This window comes from Oryctolagus cuniculus, chromosome 5 (genome assembly GCF_964237555.1).
Source record: "Oryctolagus cuniculus chromosome 5, mOryCun1.1, whole genome shotgun sequence".
In the NCBI taxonomy this organism is placed as follows: domain Eukaryota; kingdom Metazoa; phylum Chordata; class Mammalia; order Lagomorpha; family Leporidae; genus Oryctolagus; species Oryctolagus cuniculus.
In genome coordinates, this window is record NC_091436.1 from 52,943,018 (window position 1) to 52,969,171 (window position 26,154).

At 39.9% G+C, this 26,154-nt stretch overlaps 1 protein-coding gene across 3 annotated transcripts in view; it reads left to right on the top strand.

Annotated features, from left to right (window-relative positions):
• Positions 1–8,890: 8,890 nt before the first annotated feature.
• Positions 8,891–26,154, top strand: part of ROS1 (ROS proto-oncogene 1, receptor tyrosine kinase) — a 176,889-nt gene continuing 159,625 nt past the window's right edge. The window contains exons 1-4 of one of the 3 annotated variants that reach the window (XM_070073675.1): positions 8,891–9,346; positions 17,987–18,031; positions 20,061–20,120; positions 23,289–23,315. In XM_070073675.1, the coding sequence (XP_069929776.1) occupies positions 9,224–9,346; positions 17,987–18,031; positions 20,061–20,120; positions 23,289–23,315 (255 nt within the window). In that variant the 5' untranslated portion in view covers positions 8,891–9,223. The remainder of the gene's footprint in view (positions 9,347–17,986; positions 18,032–20,060; positions 20,121–23,288; positions 23,316–26,154) is intronic. The other 2 variants (XM_051855385.2, XM_070073674.1) reach the window with 2 other exon arrangements.

Here is a 26,154-nt window from a genome sequence, read left to right on the forward strand (position 1 = left end):
TTTGATCACCAGGCCAAACACCTACCCCTAAAATAAAAGTTGAATTTGGGAATAATATAGCAGGAACAAATTGCAAACCAGAAAAAAAATTTAATTTCTGTTTTCAGTTCTGTTCTTCTAAAGTTGAGAGCATTAGAGTTTCAAAAACCACAGATTCCATAGTTTTGTTCTTTGCATTCTGTAGCATTGTCTACTCCCCAAGGCCTGGTGATGAGATGCACTGGGTGCTTCAATGGGTACAATCCTCTGCAACTGATGTCACAAAACATTCCAGTAGATGAAGAATTATTACTCTGGTGGTGCTCAGTGTTTTGAAGCTTAGCTTTATGCTGTAATAGACTATGAGCAAACTTGCAGCCAGCCTGAAAACAGTAAGAAATGAAGACAGAGGTCTGTGCTTGAAGAGGAATTTTCTGATGATTCTTTTTATTTCTGAGGTAGCTAGTCTTACATTTTCTTTCTCATCTCTAATTTTAGTGAAATAGGTATTCTCCCTCTTGTTTTTAGTTGGGCCAATGGTGTGTCAATTTTGTTTATTTTTTCAAAAAACCAGCTCTTTGTTTCACTGATTTTTTGTTTCAATTTTATTTATTTCTTCTTTTGTTTATTTCTTCTCTAATTTCATTTCTTATTTTGTTTATTTCTTCTCTAAGTTTAATTATTTTCTCCTACTAGTTTAGGGTTTGGTTTGTTGTTGTTTTTCTAAGTCCTTGAGATACATTGATAGCTCATTTGGTGACTTTCCAATTTCTTGATGTAGGCACCAATTGCTGTAAACTTTCTTCTTCACACTGTTTTTGCTGTATCTTATAAGGTTTTATATGTTGTATTGTCATCTTCATTTGTTTCCAGAAATTTTTTTGATTTCTCTTTAGATCTCTTCTATGGCCCACTGTTCATTCTGGAGCATGTTGTTCAGTCTCCATGGGTTTCATGTATCTAGATTCTTGAGTTGTTGATTTCCAGATTCATTTCTCTGTGGTCAGAAAAGATGCATGGTATGATTTCAATTTTTTTGAATTTGCTGAGACTTGCTTTATGGCCTAGTCCGTGGTCTATCCTAGAGAAAGCTCCAAGCACTGGTGAGAAGGATGTGTATTCTGCAATTGTAGGATGAAAAGTTCTGAAGATATCAGCTAGGTCCATTTGGTTTATAGTGTCAATTAACTCAATTACTTACTTGCTGATTTTCTGTCTGGTTGATCTGTCTATTGCTGAAAGAGGAGTATTAAAGTCCCCCATTACTATTGTATTGGAATCTATTTCTCCCTTAATATGCATTTACATTTCTTTTAAATAGCCAGGTGCCTTGTAATTAGGTGCATATATGTTTATTATAGTCACATCTTCCTGTTGAATTGATCTCTTAATCATAGTGCCCTTCTTTGTCTCTTTTAACAGTTTTTGTGTTAAAGTCTATTTTGTCTAATGTTATGATGGCTACACCAGCTCTTTTTGGTTTCTGTTAGCATGGAATATCTTTTTTCCATCCTTTCCCTTTCAATCTATTGTGTATTGTTGTTGGTGAGATGTGTTTCTTGTAGGCAGAAAATAGATAGATAGGTTTGGTTTTTAAATCCATTCAGCCAGTCTGTATCTTACCTGGAGAATGGAGTTCATTTACATTCAAGGTGACTATTGATAAGTAATGAGTTGGCCCTATCATTTTCCATGAATATTCCTATTGTTTACTTTTGATTTCCTTTGTATTTTTACTGGGAGATTATTTTTTTTGCCTTCATGTTCTTTCAGAGTGATGAGCATGTTTATGTTTGTAGCACATCCTTAAGCATCTTTTGTAAGGCTGGGCAAGTGGTAACAAATTCTTTCAATTTCTGTTTGTTATGGAAGGTCTTTATTTCACCTTCATTCATAAACTTTGTAGGGCACAGTATTCTGGGTTGACAGTTTTTTTCTCTTAAGACTTGGAATATATCTCACCTTTCTCTACTAGCTTGTATGATTTCTGTTGAGAAGTCAGCTGTGAATTTAATTGGAGATCCTCTGAAAGTAATCTGATGTTTCTCTTGTGCACATTTTAGAATACTTTCTTTATGTTTTGCTGTGGAAAGTTTGACTACAATGTGTCATGGTGAAGCTCTTTTCTGGTCATGACTATTAGGAGTTCTATGTGGTTCTTGTACTTGGATGTCCCTTTCTCTCTCCAAATTAGGGAAGTTTTCTATAATTATTTCACTAAAAAGGCCCACGCCTTCAAGAACTCCTAAGACTCATATGTTGGGTCATTTTTTAGTATCCCATACATCTCCAGCACTGTTTTTTAGTTTTCTAATTTCTTGTTCTTATTTTTGGTCTGACTGTACAATTTCTGGAGATAGGTCTTCTAACTTGGATGTTCTTTCTTCTGCCTCACTGAGTCTTTTTTTTTTTTTTTTTTTAAGAATTTATCTATTTCAGAGGTAGATTTACAGACTGAAAGAGGGAGACACACAGAGAAAAGTCTTCCATCCACTGGTTTACTCCCCAAATAGATGCAATGCCTGGAGCTTGGCCTATCTGAAGCCAGTAGCCAGGAGCTTCTTCTGGGTGTCTCACGTGAGCAAGGACCCAAGGACTTGGGCCATCTTCCACTGCTTTCCTAGGCCATAGCAGAGAGCTAGATCAGAAGAAGAGCAGCCAGGACTTGAACTAGCACTTATATGGAATGCTGGTACTGCAGGTGGTGGCTTTAGCCATTATGCTACAGCACTGGCCCCGGCCCTAGCCAAGTCTGTTCTTAAGGCTTTCTACCACATTTTAAAATTTGATGTACTGAATTCTTCTTCCTCAATATTTCATTTTGATTTATCTTTAAAATCTCAATTTCATGGGAAAAATTTTCATTCATGTCATGCATCGACTTCTTTAATTCACGGCTTTGCTTCTGATTACTTCTAAGTAATCTTGAGATCAATTTTTTGAATTCTGTTTCTGAAATTTCTTGAATCTCTTCATCTTCACAGGCTAGCATTGCAGTATTACATGCTAGCATTACAGTAATACAGCGGCATTACTGTACCTTTGGGGTCCTCATATTGTCTTCCTTATTCCTGTTTCTTGAATTGATGCATTTATTTTTAGGCATTTGTAGAGATACTTGTTGGTTTTCTTTTTTTTCCCATGTGATAGCTTTTATCTTTGGACTATGCCCCTGTGGTTTAGTGGAATGTCTGCTCTTTCAGTGAATACCCAGAGACATGTGCTGTGGCCAGGGAGCTCTGTCCAATGTCAACTTGGACTGTCCAAAATGACATCTAAGTTGAGTGTGGTAAATCTCTTTCTTTTGTTTTTTTTTTATCAGAGGGGAGGTTTGATCAGCTCTGTTGGTGTAATCTCACACTCACCTCTTCTCCTCTAAGGACACTAATGCCTGGGCGCTAGCCCAAGTGGATACAATATTCATCCACACTGCCACAAGAACCACATAAAGGATCTACGTAATCCTAGGTGTGAGCACAGATCCTGCAGCAATGACTTTCAGCTGGAATCAGGGAGCTCTGAGCACGTGGAGCCATTACCAGTGACTGCCCAAAGACCCAACTGCACCCAGTTTTCACAGTCTATCCCAGCCCACAAGGCTTCCACAGTCATGAGCACCCAGCCCCCTGTCAACGCTCCCAGCCCAACTCAGGTGTCTCCTCTTAGCTGGTTGCTGGGCATGCAGATACAAGTTGGTGTAACTGTTACATACATTCAAAATGGTGCCCACCCTCTCTCAGCTAGTTATAGGATCCTGGTGCTGGGTGCGTGTGGAGAGAGAAATATGCTCCCTTTTTCCTCTTCTAGGTTGACAGGACCTCTGACCCTCACAGGGCTCCAAGCTGGACTCATGCCAGGCTCTTCCCAAAGTTTTATTGCTAGTGGCTTGGGTTGCTGCAGTCTGATCTCACCTCACTCTACAGAGCTGTTGCTGAGCCTTGCATCTGCTGCTGTCCTGAGTTGTACATGTCCACACTTCACATAGATCCACAGTGTCCCTTTAACTTTTTTAAAAAAAATTATTTATTTATTTATTTGAGAGGTAGAGTTATAGACAGAGACAGACAGAGAGAAAGGTCCTCCTTCCATTGGTTCACCCCCCAAATGGCTGCTACGGCTGGTGCTACGCTGAACCAAAGCCAGAAGCCAGGTGCTTCTTCCTGGTCTCCCATGCGAGTGCAGGGCCCAAGGACTTGGGCCATCCTTCACTGCCTTCCCAGGCCACAGCAGAGAGCTGGACTGGAAGAGGAGCAGCCGGGACTAGAACTCGGCACCCATATGGGATGCCGGTGCTACAGGCGGAGGATTAACCAAGTAAACCATGGCACCAGCCCCGGCCAGGGCTTTAACTCACTGCACCACAGCGCCGGCCCCCCCAAATTATTATTATTAAATTTATTGTTTGACTCTGTTATATGTGTTCCTGCTCCAACATTCAGACATTTTGAATGAGTAGTCAATGAAGAATAAATTTGTCTTTTTCTTCCCATAACAGTTACATTTGCCTGTCAGCTTTTTTTTTTTTTTGGCCAGGCAGAGTTAGACAGAAAGAGAGAGAGACAGAGAGAGAGTTATAGACAGTGAGAGAGAGACAGGGAGAAAGGTCTTCCTTCCGTTGGTTCACTCCCCTAATGGCCTCCATGGCAGGCGCTGTGCCGATCCGAAGCGAGGAGCCAGGTACTTCCTTCGGGTCTCCCATGCAGGTGCAGGGACCCAAGCACTTGGGCCATCCTCCGCTGCCCTCCTGGGCAGAGAGCTGGACTGGAAGAGGAGCAACCGGGACTAGTACCCGGCGCCCCAACTGGGACTAGAACCTGGAGTGTCGGTGCCACAGGCAAAGGATTAGCCTAGTGAGCCATGGTGCCAGCCCACCTGTCAGTTCTGATCCTCCACCTCTGATGACTTAATATACAGGCAATCTTCATTTTGCATGATCGTTCAGGACTGCAAAAACGACTATGGAAGCAGAAGCCATGTAGAGTGATTTTAGTAATGAGTGGGACAAACTACAATTGTTTCCTGCCCTTTTTTCATACTGGAACTTAATTGAGAGACTGTTTTTATGCCTTAGCCAATTGTCAAACTCCTTTCTAAGTTTGAATCAGTATCCAACATTTTATACTATGCATTTTCAATGACATGAAATATACCTGAGTGAATTTTTTTTGAAGCATGACTTCCTTTAGGGGATCATCATTGTTTTCATGACATCCACTGTCATAATTTGTGTCCATGCATTTACTTTTCATTCAGATCCTGTGGCTGTGACTAGAGTTTGTCAGACAGCCCTAGTATTAGCATTCTCATGGTCAGTGGTTTCTTTCATAATTCTGTTTACATTTTATACAAGTTTCACTTCTAGTTTTATCACCTTTCATTTTTTAAGGATTTATTTATTTATTTGAAAGATAGAGTCAGAGAGAGAGAGAGAGAAAGAGATCTATTCATAGGTTTACTCCCCAAATGACCACAATGGTTGGGACTGGGCCAGACCAAAACCAGGAGCCTGGAACTCCATCTGGATCTCCCATGTGGGTGGCAGAGGCCAAAGCAACTTGACTATATTCTGCTGTTTTCCCAGGCATTTTTGCAGGGAGCTGCATTTGAAGCGGAGAACTTGAACTGCCAGAACTTGAACTGCCACCCATGTGGGATGCTGGTGTCATAGGCAGAAGGTTAACTTATTACAATGAAACAGTGGCCCAAATCACTTTTCATTGCTTTGCTGCATTTTATCTTTTTTAACTTTTATTTAATAAATATAAATTCCCAAAGTACAGTTTATGGATTATAATTGCTTCCCCCCCAAAAACTTCCCCCCCACCAGCAACCCTCCCATCTCCTACTCCCTCTCCCATTCCATAAGCATCAAGATTCATTTTCAATTATCTTTATATACAGAAGATCAATTTAGTATAAATTAAGTAAAGATTTCAACAGTTTGTACCCACACCGAAACATAAAGTGTAAAATACTGCTTGAGTACTAGTTATAGTATTAATTCACATTGTACAGCACATTAAGGACAGAGATCCTACATGAGGAGTAAGTGCACAGTGACTCCTGTTGTTGGCTTAACAAATTGACACTCTTGTTTATGGCATCAGTAATCCCTCTAGGCTCTTGTCATGAGTTGCCAAGGCTATGGAAGCATTTTGAGTTCACCGACTCCGATTTTATTTATTAGACAAGGTTATAGTCAAAGTGGAAGTTCTCTCCTCCCTTCAGAGAAAGGCACCTCCTTCTTTGATGGCCTATTCTTTCCACTGGGATATCATTTGCAGAGATCATTCATTTAGGTGTTTTTTTTTTTTTTTTTTTTTTTTTTTCCCCCAGAGTGTCTTGGCTTTCCATGCCTAAAATACGTGGGCTCTTCAGCCAGATCTGAATGCCTTTAGGGCTAATTCGGAGGCCAGAGCATCTGCCATTCTATGAGTCTGCTGTGTATGCCGCTTCCCATGTTGGATCCTTCTCTCTTTCTTAATTCTATCAGTTAGTATTAGCAGACACTAGTCTTGTTTATGTGATCTCTTTGACTCTTAGTCCTATCATTATGATCAATTGTGAACTGAAATTGATCACTTGGACTAGTGAGATGGCAATGGTACATGCCACCTTGATGGGGTTGAATTGGAATCCCCTGGCACGTTTCTAACTCCACCATTTGGGGCAAGTCTGATTGAGCATGTCCCAAATTGTACATCTCCTCCCTCTCTTATTCCCACTCTTATGTTTAACAGAGCACTTTTCAGTTAAATTTCAACACCTAAGAATAACTGTGTGTTAATTACAGAGTTCAACCAGTAGTATTAAGTATGACAAAAGAAATACTCAAAGGGATACAGTATTAAGTTGTTCCTCAACAGTCAGGACAAGGGCTGATCAAGTCACTGTTTCTCATAGTGTCCATTTCACTTCAAAAGTTAGCAAATTCCTACCTTCAATTATTTTAAAAATGTTCTATGGATTTACCATTGAGAGAAAAAGAGGCCACACAACTACAATGCTTTTCTGTCTGGGCAGTAACTGAAGAACAGATATACAATGACCCACCATTAAGGAACTTTAAAGAAGTGACATGACTAGTCTCTGATCATGATGCCCACTTGTCATTTACATCTGATTCATGGACTGAAGGTAGATGAGAACTTTACACTCTATGAAATTATTCTTTTAATATAATCATGGTAACTGAAGTTTGAAAAGTCATTTTGGCAAGCTAATATTTTATTTAATTAAACTGTGGTAACTAAAATTTCTGCATATCAGAACAATGCAAATAATGAGTGCTCCTCTGGTGGCAGATATTTTTTTTCAAAAGTGGTACAATAATCTCTCCCATCCTAAAGTTTGTTTAGAACCTTGCATCTCCCACGTGAAGAGATGGGGGTCTAGTTTCGATCTTGTGTCTAGGCAAGTTTGTTGATTCTCTGGTAAGTAATACAGTGCCACAGAAGTGGCTGTGTGATTTCTAGGCTGGGCTGGCTTATGCTTTTGGAGCTGGAACACTTTCACCAAGTACTAAGCCAATATGTGAGTAGCCTGATGACTGAGCCCATCCTACCGTGAAGAAGTTCAAATAAGCCAGGTAGAGTTTCTGTGAATGGATTGATCTTATATTACTATATTACTGAACTTTTAGGCTGGGTCCAATCTTTTGTTGATGTGAATAATTCTTCAACACATGTCTTCAAGCACACTTTATCCTGCACAAGTGTAAATGTGCTGGTTAAATTCCAAACATCAAAATAAACACAAAATTTTGAAATTGGAAGAGTATTCTTTTTCACAGCCCACACAATAAAGCTAGATCAAGTAAAGTAAAAGAATATACTTAAAATTTCAAAGGTATATTTTGTGGTCCATTTTGTTAGTGAAATACAGATTACAAATATTGTTTATGCTAACAAGGCAAAAGTAAGCACATTGAGAAAATGAATTGTTGGGATGAGAAACTCCCTTAGGCGAAGTACTTTATTCTCTGATGTAAAGGTATTTTGTAGAAAGATGATCATATTCCTTTGATCAAGAAATAAGTTAGCCTTATATTCTTTAGTCACATTCTTGAATATGCAGAAGATGAACTAATAGCATATGGACAGCAAATTTTTTTAAAGGAAAGACAAGTTTTAGGGATCAATTCTGTGGTCAATATTTATTCATGTTTATATGCACCTGTTTTGTCAACATTTACTGAAACAAGTTCAGCTCAAAAAAGACCTTACACATGTAATAAGAAGTTTTATGTCATCAAGAAAAGAGTAAATTACATTTGTCATAATTTAAGAAAATAGGGAAATTTATTCGGCTCTTAAATGATTTTTCAAAGGAACACCACAAAATATCAGGCCTTAAAGAGTTAATCTACAGCGATTTAAAAAGTAGCTCTCTAGAAGAATTTAGTTGTGAACGTGGTGGATTTCAAATTCCTTGTTTTAGGCTCCAGCTTGCCTTTATCTTGATGCTGGCCTAATTAGAATTCTGAACAATATTTCCTTTTCAAGGCAGCTACGTTGTACCTATCTTAGGTCTCTGTGGTGACTGGTTTCAGCTCTGTCTCAGCAGTCCTGATAAGGCAGTATTTTAGTTAATATGTACTGAAGTTATGAGAGTGCTCTAACCACCTTCCTCATCTTTAACTCACCCTGAGTATTTGTCTATTCATTTCAACTTTGTTTGTTCTTTTATTTTAAAATATGTATTTGGTTTCAAGAGGTCCAGTTTTCCTGTTGTGTTGCATCACTAATCTAGGTGCTTCTGTTTCTTTTAAATAATTCTTTATTAAGTGCTACTCTCTGCTAAATCATAGGCAGTCAAAACCCTATCTCCTAAATAGTTGAGCCAATCTAAAAGAAGTAAAGCAGTGGATGATCCACCAAAGCATTCCAGCTTCAGACGGTGCACGTGTCTCAGGCTTGCTGAAAAGCAATTTGCGTTTTCTACTTTGTTTACTTTCCAGGTGAAGTGCACTCTAATATCTAACCTGGCTTTCATTATGAGAGTAAAAGGAAGCTCAGTTATGAAATAGCTGTTATATGACTGTCTCAAGCTATTCAGGCTTCAAAGGTCAAAAGCAAAAGGTATAAGTATTATTTCAAAAGGCAAAGATATTTTAACATTGTGAAACAAAACCAAAAACTCCAAGAGCCACTTTTAACTGAAGTGACGAAGCCTAAAGAATTCATAAAGCAAAATGGAGAAAATTAGGGGACCAGCTGCCTAAAAACCCGCCATTGGTGCAGTGATGAAGAGCATTTTCTGGTGGATTTGGAAACTCGTCCGCATTGTGATTTTTGGCTGCATATGGATTTCTCTGGTGCGGTGCATAGTTTTAAACAGCTGCTTCAAGTCCTGTGTAACTAACCTGGTGAGTTTCATCGTCTAATGTTCCTGTTTGTAGGGACTAGAACATACAGAATTCAGCTTGTTACAACTGATAGAATTGTTTTCTTCTTAGGAGAAGTTTTTTTTAATGAGAAGTGGTCTTAAGAAAACATAAATTATTTTTTCTGAAGTAGTTTAGGAGTACTGACATTTGCAGATAAGGCTGAGTATAGATTGTTTTTTGGGGGGGGCAAGGGATTGTGTGGAGACTGGGTAAAGAAAGCTTAAATGAAATCAATAATGCACTCTTAAAAAATTCAATTTCAAATATTTTATTGCAAAATCCTTCCTATTTGTCTGAAAATATGAAATAGGTTTGGCCATGGAGTAATGCCTTCTAGTTCCAGACTAAAAGTGATATTTATATTGCAGATGGGTTATTGTGTAGGGAGCTGAATGACCAAGGAAGCAAACACAGATGCCATGTAAAACAATTTGTTTTAAAAGAAAGAATTATGTGTAAATTTCCTATTTCTACTGGGTTCTTACAATTTTAATTGATTTTTAAAATGTTATTTTTTCTCATTTATGATTGTCATTATATATATTATTAATATTATATCTTCTCTGTTGTGATTTAGTTATGCTTAAAGCAGTCACTAAATCAAGTTCAAAAGCCAAATACTCTTCGTCTAGGGAAAGACGTACTGTTTCTGTCTAAAGACAAAGGAAATAGTAGCATAATGGTACCATCTATAGTTACATGTTTTAAAACGATGGAAATACCAAATGTAGCAGTTATTATTATGTTAAAGCATTAAACATAGAATTTTGTGGTAGCTCAAAGAAGAAACTTGTGCTACACACTTTTGGTTTGATGTAAACTATAGTTAAAACACTGCTTATGCTTACTACAGAGAGTAGTATCTTTAAGTAGTTTCATACTTTACATAAAACCATGCTGAAGAATTATATGTAGAATTATATGTTGGTTTAACCTATACTTGTATGCTTTAAGTTTTTTAGAGTTGTAATCTAAGATAATTTTTAATTTTTTATAATTATAAGAACATATTTATTGTAAAAGACAAAGAAAAAATAGAGAAGCATAAAGAGGAAAAAAAAACCTTAAATTTCACCACTATTAAACTTTGATTGTATTTACTTTTTTTTTTCCTCAAGTTTTGCCACAGTTGTGCACTCAGCTTTTCCATTTCACATTATATTGTGAGTGCCCTCTTTGGCAATAAAGTTTTTTGGAAACAGGATCTTTACTAGCTTTAGAGTGTTCGACCATGATTTGTTAATTTCCCTACTGTTGAAACTGATTTTGATGGTTCACAATATCAAAACCTTTATTTTATTAAAGTTTTATTTCTTTTCATCTTTTTGTGTGGGTTCCTTAACTTCAGAGTTTGGCATTAGGAGTAGACAATTTGTTCCTTGGCTGAGCTGCCTTCCGTTCACCACCTCCAGAGCAGAGTACAGTTGACTGCAAAAGAGACATGTTCTGCCAATTTGAGTTTAGTAAATGTTCCCCATCAGGGCCTCCCACGTGGGGCCCAGAGGGCTGAACGTGAGAGTTGCATGAACAATCAAATGTAGCCATGGATCAGGGGAGACGAGCCACCATGTACCAGAGTTATTGGATTTGCTGTGCCATCCTTTTTAGCATGGACATTTGCTGTGAAGGTCATCTTGGGTTTCACTGGCTGATTCTTGATATTGAGAATTTTTTTTCTTTAAAAAAATGAGAGAGTATTGCTGTACAAAAGAATGTTAGAATTTCTGGCCAAAAATTCATGTAGTACCATGCTCAATTGTAATTTACCTTAATAGAGTGATTTGCATGTATTAAATGACTTAGTATTTTTCAAGTCTATATATGTCATGTTCTGCAGAAACAAACAAAATAACAACTGTGTTTCGGGGCACTAGTCTTGTGAGAACTTTTATGAAAGAAGATTCATGGTCAAATAATTTATAGAAGTACATTTTGCTATACTGTAACTTCTTTTTGTAGATCTGCAGGACACAATAAATCGTAAAGACTATGTTTAATCACAATTTTCTGATCTGGCAAGAAAATTCCTCTTTTTTGAGTGACAAATCTCAAGAGTTGAGGAACTAGTCTTGAAAAATGCTCAGTTAGAAGTATCAGTTTGAATCAGTAAATTTTCCTGGGTATCTCTGTGGTTGATGTAAGTGGGAATACAAAATAATTAAATTAAGTGATTGATTTCCTAAAGGAAGTTACTACATGTTGAAATGTAAAGATTTCTGTTACTAGACAGTTAAAAGCTGTTGCAAATATGATGTATTATAGTTTCTACAGTAGTAAAGGATGATGACTATGCAGTTTTTCTTTGATATGCATCTAAAATTCCAAAGGAATCAACCAAATAGCAACTGAATAGGGTTCAGAAAATTGTCTTGTTTTTTTTTTTTTTTTTTTTTGACAGGCAGAGTGGACAGTGAGAGAGAGAGACAGAGAGAAAGGTCTTCCTTTGCCGTTGGTTCACCCTCCAATGGCCGCCGCGGCCGGCGCGCTGCGGCCGGCACACCGCGCTGATCTGATGGCAGGAGCCAGGAGCCAGGTGCTTTTCCTGGTCTCCCATGGGGTGCAGGGCCCAAGCACCTGGGCCATCCTCCACTGCACTCCCTGGCCACAGCAGAGGGCTGGCCTGGAAGAGGGGCAACCGGGACAGAATCCGGCGCCCCAACCGGGACTAGAACCCGGTGTGCCGGCGCCGCTAGGCGGAGGATTAGCCTAGTGAGCCGCGGCGCCAGCCTGTCTTGTTTTTTAAACAGCTGATGTATAAACATTAATACCTTTCTTGTATTTCAATATGTAACATTAGAAAAGACTATTGCACTAAACCATAATCCATAAAATTCTATCACTGACCCAGAAAGTAGCACAATTTGTATTGCTATAGGTGTGGACTGGCCAGTAAAACAGAATATGGGTACAATACAGAAATAAAACCATGTACATAAGAAAGACTATGCAAACTGACAGGGCATATCCATTTAGAAGAAAAAAATAAGTCCCTACCTGACTGCCAGATTCAAAAAGTGCTAGGAGGCATTACAGAAAAGTGTGATTTAATCTGACGGTTGATATACAATGTAATACTTTATCCATTTTAGTATTTTTTTTTGTTCTAGTACCATTGGTTGAACTCTGTAATTAACACACAATTATTCTTAGGTGTTTAAATTTTAACTGAAAAGTGATCCCTGTTAGGAATTTGGAAAACATTATGCTGAGTGAAATAAGCCAATCCCAAAGGGACAAATACCACTTGTTCTCCCTGATAGGTGACAACTAACTGAGCACCAAAAAGGAAACCTGTTAAAGTGAAATGAACACTATGAGAAACGATGACTTGATCAGCCCTCACCCTGACTGTTGATGAGCAACTTAATATGTTATCCCTCTTAGTATTTTTTTTTGTTTGTTCTACTTAATACTTTTGGATGAATACTGAAATCAATACACAGTTATTCTTAAGTGTTGAAACTTAACTGAAAAGTGATTGCTGTTAAATATAAGAGTGGGAATAAGAGAGGGAAGAGATGTGCAATTCGGGACATGCTCAAGCTGACTTACCTCAAACAGTAGAGTTAGAAACATACCAGGGGATTCAAATTCAATCCCATCAAGGTGGCATGTACCAATGCCATCTCACTAGTCCCAGTGATCAATTTTCTGTTCACAATTGGTTATCATGATAGGACTAAGAACCAAAGGGATCACCTAAACAAGAATAGTGTCTGCAAATACTAGCTGATAGAATCAAAAAGGAAGAGAATGATCCAACATGGGAAGTGAGATACACAGCAGACCCATAGAATGGCAGATGTCCTAAACAGCACTCTGGCCTCAGAATCAGCCCTTAAGGCATGTGGATCTGGCTGAAAAGCCCATGAGAGTATTTCAGGCATGGAAAGCCAAGACACTCTGGGGAAAAAAAAAAAAAAAAACCTAAATGAAAGATCTCCGCGAGTGAGATCCCAGTGGAAAGAATGGGTCATCAAAGAAGGAGGTACCTTTCTCTGAAGGGAGGAGAGAACTTCCACTTTGACCATGGCCTTGTCTAAATATGATCAGAGTCAGTGAACCCAGGGGGCTTCCATAGCCTTGGCAGCTCATGACAAGAGGTGATTACTGATGCCATCAACAAGAGTGTCAATTTGTTAAGTCAACAAAAGGAGTCACTGTGCACTTACTCCTCATGTAGGATCTTTGTCCTTAGTGTGCTGTACATTGAGATTTAATGCTATAACTAGTACTCAAACAGTATTTTTCACTTTATGTTTCTGTGTGGGAGCAAACTGTTGAAATCTTTACTTAATGTATGCTAAACTGATCTTCTGTATATAAAGAGAATCGAAAATGAATCTTGATGTGAATGGAAGGGGAGAGGGAGTGGGAAATTGGACTGTTGCGGGTGGGAGGGACGTTATGGGGGGGAAGCCATTGTAATCCATAAGCTGTACTTTGGAAATTTATATTCATTAAATAAAAATTAAAAAAAATAAATATAAACAAACACCAAAAAACAAAATGAAGCAAGAGTTTGTCCCATATGAATACTGGAAGAAATTAGGGGTGAATGTTTCTATGATCTTGAAGTATGACTGCTTTATGTATTCTGATTTAAAAATCTGGACTCCCTTAAAGAAATTTGATAACATAGGGACTTCCAAAAGCTTATGGGAATATGGAATTAAAAGATATGTTTTCTTTGGTGTTAAAAATTTTTGAAACTCATGTAGTTTTTCATAATACGCATTTCCTAGACTATTTGATAACTCCTCATACTTGGAAACTTAAGCTGTTACGACAATAAACAGAACACAATAAAAACAAAGCCTCATAGTTGAAAAAAGTGTTACTTGTGATAAAATTTTATCAACTCTACTTTACATAAAGGCATGTAAAATAAGTTTAGAACATGAATAGCCATTTAAAAATATACAGATGATTGAAGAGTGGGTGATATTTAACTTCATAGCAACCAGAAAATTGCAAATTAAAACTTAATTTCCTATTTCTTATCATATTGGCAAAGATAAAAAATTTATGATTTAAGTAAGTGGCATTTTCATTTCTGTGTTGTTGGTTGGCAGGTAAACTGATAGATTTCCAGAAAATGACGAGTCAATAAATACAATATGTTCTCCCTTATCTGTGGTAACTAATAGAATACCTAAAAGGTAATCTTTAGGAATGAAATTGACACTTTGAGATGTGATGATTTTTAACAGCCCTGTCTTGACTCTTGAGAAGCAGTTTTTTTTTTCTTCACGCTGTTTGTTGAACTCTTTACTTAGTGTGGGGTTAATTTTGTGAGTATAAGTGAACTGAAAACAGATCTTTGTAAAAAATAAGAATGCGAATAGGAGAGGGAGGAGGAAGAAGGGTGGGAGCATGGGCAGGAGGAAGGGCAGGGTAGGAAGTATCACTATGTTCCTGACTCTGTATATATGAAATACATTAAATTTGTATACCTTAAATAAAAATTTTAAAAAATAAAAATTAAATTTAAAAGGGAAAATATACTTGTAACTCTATATATCAAGAAGTTTAACTGAGATCATTACATAACTAACCAAAAGTATGCCTGCAAAATACTGTCTACAAGTTTGCGCATAATACTATAGATTTCTAAGTGCCTGCACTGTACTATGATAATTAATACATTAGATGAGTCCTAGTGTTGTGGCATAGTGCATAAAACAACTGGCAACACCAGTATCCCGTATGGGTGCAGGTTTGAAAATCTGCTGCCCAACTTCTGATCCAGCTCCCTGTTAATGTACCTGGAAAAGCAGTGGAAGATGACTCAAGTGCCTGGGACTCTGCAACCCTGAGAGACCTGTAAGTGGCTCCTGGCTCCTGGCGTCAGCCTGGTCCAGCCCCAGTCATTGCAACCATTTGGGGAGTGAACAAGTGGATGGAAGATCTCTCTCTCTCTCTGTAACTCTGCCCTTCAAATAAATAAATAAAGCTGAAAAAGTTAATACATATTTAATTGGATACTCACAGAACCCTATGAATGAAATATTATCTTACTTACGTGTCAGATGACAATACTAAACTTATATATTTTAAAATTTTTATTTATTTTCATTTTATTTGAATGGCAGGCAGACAGACAAAGAAAGATCTTCCATTGCTGATTCCTTTCCCAAATGCTTGAAACAGTGGTGAGTTTGGGCCAAGCCAAAGCTAGGAAGCTGGAATTCAACCCAGGTTCCCTATGTGGGAGGCAGAGATCCAAGTCCTTGGACCATAACTTGCTGCCTTCCTGCATGCACATTCTTAGGGAGTGGGGATCAGAAGTAGAGCTTGGGACCTGAAGCCAGGTGCTCCAATATGGGATGTGAGTGCCCAACACTCACTGTGAGAATGCTAACTTTAGACTGCACAGGTAATTTAAAAAATAATACACTAGGAGCCAGTATTATCCTGGTATGTGGGACAAAAAAAAGATCATTCTGCTCTCCCCTATTTATTAGAATAGGAAATAAAGAATAAGATTGATTCTGGCTGAGATGGGTCAGATTTGAAAGCTGGTGCCAAGAACCAGGTTTTTGGTTATGAGATTCTGATACCTTAGATTGGGTTTTACCTATGAAGAGACAAATGGAGCTTAGGTAGATAGGTGGGGATCCTAAAGGCCTAAATGAAAATGTGAACTCAATTAAGGGCACAGGCTCTGGAGGGAATCTCTCCACCTTCTTCAAATCCTGACATGGGCAGTTAACTTCCCCATGCCTCATCTAAAAAATGGAGCTAATATTGATGCCTATTTTATAGGATTGTTGAGGTGACTGAATGAATTTTAGAGTAGAACACCTTTTAAGAATGACTGGAACATAGGAATAATTCAACACATGTTAGTTTGTAAGGTTGTACAGGAGGAGAGTGGAGAATGAGTAGAGATTAGGGAAGGTTGTTTGCAGAATCAGCTTCATCAGAAACCCATAGATTTGACTCTGAGGCTACTTTTCCCAGGACCACTTGATAGGCTTAATTTAATCTTCAGAAATCCAACAGAAGGAGTCATGACTGTTACAATGTGACTTTATGGACAGCAAGAAACCTCTCTGTTGTCCTATTTAGCAAGGGACGCATAAACTGCCTAGAATTTTTGCTTTTATGAGCTAACAGAGTTTTGAAGAGATAGTAAAAAATTCTATTATGAACTCATTATCTTCCATCTGATTTTGCACAGCTGATTTAATCATGTGAAGGGAGGTCACAGCTTCATTTTGAAGAAAGTCATGTAAGCAGAGTACTATTAAGCACTTGGTTGCATAAAATTAATCTAAAATATATAGTTCTTACTCCTTATTACCAAAAAACAAAGCCATTTAAGCATCCTTTGCCTTTCCTTACAAATATAAGTGGTTTGGGAATGGAGTTTAGAGGAAACTTCAGTCACATATTATATGGGAATTTCAGAAAAGAAAACATTAGTTCTTTGAAACATACTCCAGATTATTTCTTATGTAAACCCCTATAGTGCCAGATCATTGATTGATGCTTCTAAGGAATTCTGGAGCATTCCAAAGTGGAAGACTACTGTAAATTTATGGGATTATTCTTCCAGTATATATTTATTTCACCCATCAGGCATTGTTCTAGGTACTAGGTATAGAGTGAAGAGCAAAATGGATGGAATGAAGGAGAGGGTGTGATGAGCTTGGTCATAGAAAGTCTTCTCTCTCCCCTCTGAAAGCATGGGGTGTGTAGAGGCCACAGAGGGTGCTTAAAACACCTCCTGACCTTGTTTTGGATTTTCTGCTGTCTCTGGGAATTTATCTTGGTTGGAGTAGTGGGTCAGCCAAGGACAGATGTTGTGTCCCTTGCTGTATTAATCCCTTCTTCAATTCAGTGGTTCAAGTTCAGCAAGTTTTTAAGGGGGAGGTTCTGATCATCACCAACCACAGTTATTAGAAATATTCACTGAGTTTTCCTCTACCCTAGAATCCTAAGTCAATCAGAGGAGCACATGATCTGTGAAAATTAGATCACATCCATATGACACTATATGGGCAGTTCACTGACTATTAAAGGTCGGAATTGCTATCCTTTGTAAACCCTCTTGTTTAGGAAGGAGGATATGCAAGTAATGAACCTGGAGAGAATGAGCAAAATTTTTTCCCATTTCTTTCACTTTCCTCAGCACAGTAAAGTTCTTAAAATTTGTGAATATGTAAGAAATAGAGTACTTGTATATTTTATTATATATGACATTCTGAATTTGTGTTTCCCTCCCTGTTCTTAATGAGTAACTTTACAAAAGAAAACTGAACTCATAGTCTAACCCAGGAATGCTTTGCCTTGATTGACTGACTAAAGCCACGGGTTTGTTTAACCTTGTGAGACTTTCCTTTGTTCTTAACCACTCTTATGGCTGCCGTACAGAGTCTAGCTCTGTAATGTCTGCAGAATTCTTGCAGCATTACATCTGTAATTTGTACAAGCATTTTGTCTGGTTTTCTGATGGATTTAATAACTTGATGACATTTGGCTCCTTACTTTACAGTTAGAAAACATGAGGAGGCAACACTAGTCCAGGAAGCTTAAAAAAAAAAGAGATGTGATGATTACGCTGAAGCCAATATTGACAGCCGGTGTTTACTGCTTCCTTCTTCATTTCAGGGTCGGCAGCTTGATATTGGCACACCATACAATCTGAGTGAGCCGGTGAGTAACTGCAACCACTGTCAAGAAATCTGCAGTGTTTATATTGAAAAAAGGAGGCTGATGGTCAGGTTTTATTACAACAAGAATGATTGCTACGTGAAAATTTCATTTGTCCCTTTTAGAAGAAGCTTAATCAAAAACAGGGAAAAGCATGATTTATATAATTATTTAAAAATGAAGTGGGAAGCAGAAATAGCACAGGACTAATTTAAGTTCATAATTTTGATTCGACATGCCTGTGTGGTCTTGGGCAGATTACTCGGTATTTTTGAGAACTGATTTTACTGTGTATCTGAATGGGTGGGGCTAGATATCCTCCAATGTTTCCTCTAACAGTGACATTTTATGGTTGTATTACTTTTCTGTACATGATACATTTATTCTACAAGTGTTTAGTGACTCAAGGTATAAGTATGAACCAGTCACCATGCTAGACCTTAGAGATTTTTATTTTAAAGGTTCATTTTATTTATTTGAAAGAGTCACAGAGGTAGACACAGAGAGAGGTCTTCCATCCACTGGTTCACTTCCCAGATGGCCTCAATGGCCAGAGCTGAGATGATCTGAAGCCAAGAGCCTCTTCTGGATCTCCCACATGGGTGCATCAGAAGTGGAGCAGCCGGGACTCAAACTGGTGTCCATATCGGATACTGGTGCTACTGGCCAGGGCTTTAACCTGCTGTGCCACAGTGCTGGCCCCTAGGCTTTAGAGCAAAGAAAAAAGGATAGGAACTGGGAAGAAAGCCAAGAGGTCCAGATGTCACTGTGGCATGGGCAAGGCATGGCTTACACAGTCGCAGGCACAGACAAACCAGGTAGGGTAAGGAGGAAAGTGTGGAATCTGCCCAGTAGGAGGTGAGGGCAGCCTTGGGGGAACTTACAGGCTGGGGTGGGCTGAATTGTGCTAGAAGGCGGCAGACTTCCCAAACTATCTTCCTAGTTAGATTTTGATGAGATGATTCCCCAGATCTGAGTTTCACTTGTTGTGTGAGGATATTGTTAATGCCATGTTGTCCTGGACTTTACCTGTGGTCCATCACCCAGACAGGACAGTGTGTTTCCTGAAGATTGGGAATTCTCTGGGTTCTAGCCCTCCCACTCCAGGATTGACTCTGTCCAGCAGCCCTGCCCTTCTGCAGTGAACTACAACCAACTCGGCAGAGAAGATAACCCTGCAAAAGATCTCAAAGATCCTTTGGAGGTTTCAGCCTTGTTCTTAGGTTTCTGTTTCTAAAGCACTAGGTGAGAGGTAGATGTGTGGTGTAGCAGCTGACACTGCCGGGGACACCAACATTCCCATTTTTGGGTGCCTCTGTTCAAATCCTGGCTCCGCCTCTGATTCCAGCTTACTGCTAACGGGCATGCTGAAAGGCAGCAGGTGATGGCTCAAGGATTGGGTCCCTGCCTCTCATATGGAAGACTTGAATGAGTTCCAGGCTTCTGGCTTCAGCCTGACCCAGCCCCAGCTTTTGTGGAGTTAACCATTTGGGGAGTTAACCAACCAATGGGAGATCTCTCTCTGTCTCTTTCTCTCTCTCTGCCTTTATTATTGTCCCTCCCCCACCCCCAGTGTTATTTGTTTATTTGAAAGGCAAAGTGATGGTGGGGGGGAGAGATAGAGAGACAGAGAGACTTCTATTTACTGATTCACTCCCTAAATGGCCAGGAACTTCATCCTGGCATCCTGGCAGTGGCTAAGCACTTGGGCCATCCTCTGCTATCTTCCAGGCGCATTAGCAAAAAGCTGGATTGGAAGCAGAGTATCTGAGACTTGAACTGACACTTAATATGGGATGTCAGCATTGCTAGTAGCAGCCCAACCTGCTGTGCCACAATGCTGGCCTTACTCTCTCTGCCTTTCAAACAAATAAAAAAGAAAGTTTAAAAAAGAACATGCAGATATTAAATGAACAGTAAGAGAATAGTAAACCAGTAATAAAACTGCAGGTGATTTTTTGTTACTATATTACATTTTGGGGGGATAATAAAGTCACATTTCTTCTTTCACCAATGTATTACTATCTTGCAGTGTATCCAAGGATGTCATTTTTGGAACTCTGCAGATCAGGAAAACTGTGCTTTAAAGTGTGTAAGTACTAATTATATTTCTTTTTTTAAAGATTTATTGATTTATTTGAAAGTCAGTGTTATACAGAAAGAGAAGGAGAGAGAGAGAGAGAGAGAGAGAGTGAGAGAGGTCTTCCATCCACTGGTTCACTGCCCAGTTGGCTGCAACGGCCAGAGCTGTGCCTGTCTGAAACCAGGAGCTAGGAGATCTCCCATATGGGTGCAGAGGCCCAAGGACTTGGGCTATCTTCCGCTGCTATTCCAGGCCATAGCAGAGAGCTGGACTGGAAGCAGAGCAGCCAGGACTCGAACTGGCACCCATATGGGATGCTGGCACTACAGGTGGTGGCTTTACCCGCTACTCCCTTTATTTTTGTTTTGGTACTGGTGTTTCTGCCAAAGACAAGTTACCTAAAGATTCCCATTTCCATTGGTTCAACTAATTTGCTAGACCCTAAAGAAAAAATACCACAGCTTGAGTAATTAGTAATGGAAAAGAAACTGAGACCAACATTATTAATGCAATAGGAAACCAGGGAAGGTTGATGCAAACCATGGAACCTTGCGGTGCCCAGTTGTTCCAAAAGTGAATGGCCTTTTAATAGAATATTAGGTATTTATTAAGTTTCCTAGTTCTGTGCTTCTCAAATTTTAATGTGCAATTGTCTGGGATCTTGTTAAAATGCAGGTTCTGATTCATTAGGTCTTGAGTGGGGCCTGAGACTCTGTACTTGTAACAAACTTCTGGGTGGTGAGATGTTGTTGGTCCCCAGACCACACTGGATAGCAGAACCCTATGTCATGTTCAAAGTTTCTTTGCAGGAAATTTAGTGGCAGTCTAATTCAGAGGTCACAGACATGTGGGTTACTCCACTTGGGATGCCCACATCCCATCCCTGAGTACCTGGGTTAGAGTCTCTGATTTGTTCTCCATTCCAAGTTAAAACTAATTGGCAGGTCTAAGTCATTGAGTCCTTGCCACTCATATGAGATCTGGATTGAGTTCCAGGCTCCTGATTTCGGCTTGAGTCAGCTCTGGCTGTTGTGGGCTTGTTGGGAAGTGAACCAGCACATGGGAGACCTCTGTCTGTCTTTTTCTGTTGCTCTGTCTGCCTTTCAAGTAAATAAAATAAATCAAAGTGGGGTATCGGACAGGCATTTTGTGTAACAGTTAAGTTCCCGGCTCTGGCTGTTGTGGACATTAGGGAAGTGAACCAGATGATGGGAGCTCTCTCTTTGTCTCTCTCTATCTCTATATATACTCTCTCAGTATCTCTCTCTCTCTCTCTCTCTCTCTCTCTCTGCTTTTACATAAACAAAAATGTCAAATGTATGTTCCTTTGTTCAGATTGATCAAGTCAGATTTAAATTTTGACACTTGTCTTCTCTTTTATAACATATCCTCGAAGGCCTCTTTTTTTTTTTTTAAGGACTTTATTTATTTGAGAGGTAGAGTTACACACACGGAGAGAGGGAGAGACAGAGAGAAAGTTCTTCCATCCTCTGAATCACTCCCCAAATGGCCTCAATGGCCGGAGCTGAGCTGATCTGAAGCCAGGAGCCAGGAGCTTCTTTCAGGTCCCCCACATGGATGCAGGGGTCCAAGCACTTGGGCCATCTACTGCTTTCCCAGGCCAGAGCTGAGAGCTGGATTGGAAGAGGAGCAGCCGAGACACGAACTGGTGCCCATATGAAATGCCAGCACTGCAGGCAGATTCTTAACCTACTACACCACAGTGCTGGCCCCAGCTCTTTTTCTTTCTTTCTTTTTATTTATTTTATTTTATTTTTTGACAGGCAGAGTGGACAATGAGAGAGAGAGAGAGAAAGGTCTTCCTTTTGCCGTTGGTTCACCCTCCAATGGCCACCGCGGCTGGCGCATTGCGGCCAGCGCGTTGCCGCCGGCGCACCGAGCTGATCCGGTGGCAGGAGCCAGGTACTTATCCTGGTCTCCCATGGGGTGCAGGGCCCAAGCACTTGGGCCATCCTCCACTGCACTCCCTGGCCACAGCAGAGAGCTGGCCTGGAAGAGGGGCAACCGGGACAGAATCCAGCGCCCCGACAGGGACTAGAACCCGACACCGCAAGGCGGAGGATTAGCCTAGTGAGCCGCGGCGCGCCGGCCTCTTTCTTTTTCTTTCTTTCTTTTTTTTTTTTTAAAGATTTATTTTATTTACTTGAAAGGCAGAGTTACAGAGAGAGAGAGAGAGAGAGAGAGAGAGAGGAGAGACAGAAAAATCTTTCACCTTCTTATTCACTCCCCAAATGGCTTCAGTGGCCCTGGGCTGGGCCAGGCTGAAGCCAGGAGTCTGGAACTTCAGACAGGTTTCTCATGTGGGTGGCAGGGGCCCAAGCACTTGGACTATATTCAAAGAACATTAACAGAGAGCTGTATCAGAAGTGGAGCAGCCAGGACTCGAACTGGCTTCCATAGGGGTGGCTCCCTTAGGAATTGCCAGGGTCAAAGGCATGGCTTAACCTGCTGTACCTGATGCCCAGCCCCTTGCAGAGTACTTTATAGGAGTTCCTTAATGCCACTCCCAAGTTTACAGCCATGTGCCTTGTAGAATGGCACTTACCAATAGGAACAATCTATGCTATTTGGACTTTGTACTAGTGTACACTCATCACAAATACCAAGTTAAATAACTATTTGTCTGCCTATGTGTTTAATGTCTTTACTCAAACAGGTAAGCTCCATCAGGCAAGATACTCTCCATTTTTTTCAGACTGAATCACCTGTGTTGAACACAGTGCCAGGCCAACACCTGCTAAGGGAATGATTGGGAAGCACTATTTATTGCTGGGGGATCAGCACAGGAGACAGTATGGCTGGAGCAGCCAGTGTGGGCAGCTTTCATTTCAGCTCTTCCACCCCTGGGCACCTGCAGGCATTGGTTCATTCTCTCCCCTGGTCTATCACAGATGCCTTCCTGGGTGACTGGGGATTTCTGGTAGATATCATGCTTTCTTCTTTTCCTGGTGATGTAGACAACATAATGTTTAGAGCTGCTTGTAAATTCATCTGCCTGATACAGCTCTGGGTCCTCTCTAATTTGTATTTTTGTTGCTTGTTTGTCAAAAGTGGGGCAAGAAATGGTAAAGACATGTACAGTTAAGTGTCATTAAAATTATTTACAACTTCCAGGATTTTAAATAGTTTTGCTTTCCTTTTTCTTTTTCTATGTAGAATGAAACTTATGCCACGGTTTCTGAGGTAAGTTGCAATCACTTACAAAAAAAGATGACCTCACTCCACATGTGTATCTCTGGTCTTTAAAAAACTAATGAAATATAGATGAGGAAATGTATTATCAGGGCTGAGACGTGCCTCTCTTTTGCATCAGAGTAAATTTATTTTTTAATTTCATTTTCCATGAAATTTTTGTTTATTGAAAGGCAGAGTCATGGAGAGAGAGGGAAAGATACAGAAAAAGAGACAGAGATATAATCTTCCATCTGCTGGTTCACTTCCAAAGTGGCCACAATGGCAGGGTTTGGGCCAGGCCACAGTCAAGAGCCAGCAGCTTAGTCTGGGTGTCCCACTTGGGTGAAGGGCCCAAGCACTTGGGCCATCTTCTGCTGTTTTCCCCGGGTACATCAGAAGTGGAGCAGCTGGCACAGGAACCAGTGTCCATGTGGGATGCTGGCATTGCAGGCCATGTTTTAATTCTCTGTGCCACAGCACCAGTTCATTCATGAACTTTTTGAAGTATTCAGATTGTTTAAGAAATAATGAAGAAAAAGTCCATATACATTCAGGACAGATGTAATTTAAAAATATTTTTGATCCTGGATTGATTGAATTTGCAGATATAGAACTTGCAGATATGGAGAGCTGACTGTGTATTATGCTAATCTGGTTTGAAAGGTGATAATTCCTGGGAGGGGGGAGGTGGAGATGAAAAAGGAGAGAAAGGAAGGTCACAAGCAGCAATACCTCTGCATCCTGTTTTTTTTTTTTTTCTTTTACTGCATTTAATGACAGAGTGTACTAAGGATAGCGTATCATTAAATACATTAAAAGAGAACCCAGTAATTGCAATTTTCATTTTTATTCAACAAATGCTTTGCCAACATTTTTCCCCAAAGTAACCTATTATATAATGAACACAAATTTCATAAGTACAACGTTAGGAATATAGTTATTCTTCCCACTATACCCGCCCTCTCACCCAGACTCCCACCCCTCCACCTCCTCCCTCTCCCCTTCCCAGCCCCATTATCCATTAAGATTCATTTTCAATTAACTTTGTACACAGAGGAACAACTCTATACTAAGTGAAGATTTTTAACAATTTGCACACACACACACACACACAAAATGTTTGAGAACAAGTTTTATGGTTAACTCTCATAATACAACTCATTGAGCTCAGAGGTCCTGCATGGGAAATTAGTGCACAATGACTCTTGTTGTTAATTTTTTTTGCAGCCAGCAAGTTCACTATTTTATTAAAGTCACAAAAATGATTTACAAAAGTACACAATTGAATGTTAGCACTGGTTTTTTATAATGCACAGTGAATTACTAGAATACAACAAGGCGACTCCTCCACACGAGGACTGCAAGGAGGGTGCATATTTTCAAGGACAGATCTCTCTAATAGGTTAGGCCAGGCAGATTTTACTCCCCAACGATGTGCCTCTGCAAAGATTGGTTAGGAAAGTGGAGGGGTTTTATTTCCTCTCCCAATTATAAGCAATAACAAAAAAGGCCATGCACAAATTTTACAACACCTGATGAAAAATAGATACAGAACCTGGCAAGCTTTCATCTTCACTCCATCATTTTTCTGGTTAGGCCACTCATGCCATGACTAAATGAAAGGCTGTTAGTATTTCAGCAATGCTCACCCCTGCACACACAGCAAGACACACGCCCAGTTGCCACCAAGTCACTGCCCCTTCCCCACACAGTTCTTGTTGTTAATTTAACAATTAACACTCTTCTGTATGACATCAGTGACCATGAGGCTCTTGACGTGAACTGCCTAGGCTATGGAATTCTTTTGAATCCACAAACTCTGTCTGTTAGACAAGGCCATAAGCAAAGTAGTAGTTCTCTCCTCCCTTCAGAGAAAAGTACATCCTTATTTGATGGCTACTTCTTTCTTTTGAGGTCCTTCTCACAGAGATCCTTCATGTAGAACATTTTTTAACATGGTGTCTTGGCTTTCCATGCCTGAAATGCTCTCATGGGCTTTGCAGCCAGAACAGGATGCCTCAAGAGCTGATTCTGAGATCAAACTGCTACTTAAAGTGATTGTCATTCTATGAATCTGCTGAGTGGATGGTTTCACATGTTGGAACATTCTCTCCTTTTTAATTCTATCTATTATTACCAGACATTTGATCCTATTTGTGTGATCACTTTATTTATTTATTTTTAAAATATTTATTTATTTATTTCAAAGCAGAGTTACAGAGAGGCAGAGAGAGAGAGAGACAGAGAGAGAGAGAGATATTTTCCATCTGCTGGTTCACTCCCCAGAGGATCACAATATCCAGAGCTTAGCCAATCCGAAGCCAGAAGCCAGGAGCTTCTTCCAGGTCTCCCATGCAGGTTGCAGGGGCCCAAGCACTTGAGCCATTTTCTACTGCTTTCTGAGGCCATGTCAGAGAGCTGTGAGCTGGATTGGAAGTGGACCAGCTGGAACTCGAACTAGCACCCATATGGGATGCTGACACAACAAGTGGCGGCTTTACCTGCTATGCCACAGTGCCTGCCCCCTGTATGATCATTTTATCACTTAATCCTATCTATACATTCACTTTGACACTTAATATGATCATTTTAACAGATGACATTTTACCATCCAGTTTAATGGGATTTGGGGTCCCATGGCAAGTTTTTAAACTGTACCCTTAGAAGTAAGTCTACACACCGGATTCTAGTCCCTGTCGGGGCGCCGGATTCTGTTCCGGTTGCCCCTCTTCCAGGCCAGCTCTCTGCTGTGGCCAGGGAAGTACAGTGGAGGATGGCCCAGGTGCTTGGGCCCTGCACCCCTTGGGAGACCAGGATAAGTACCTGGCTCCTGCCATCAGATCAGCGC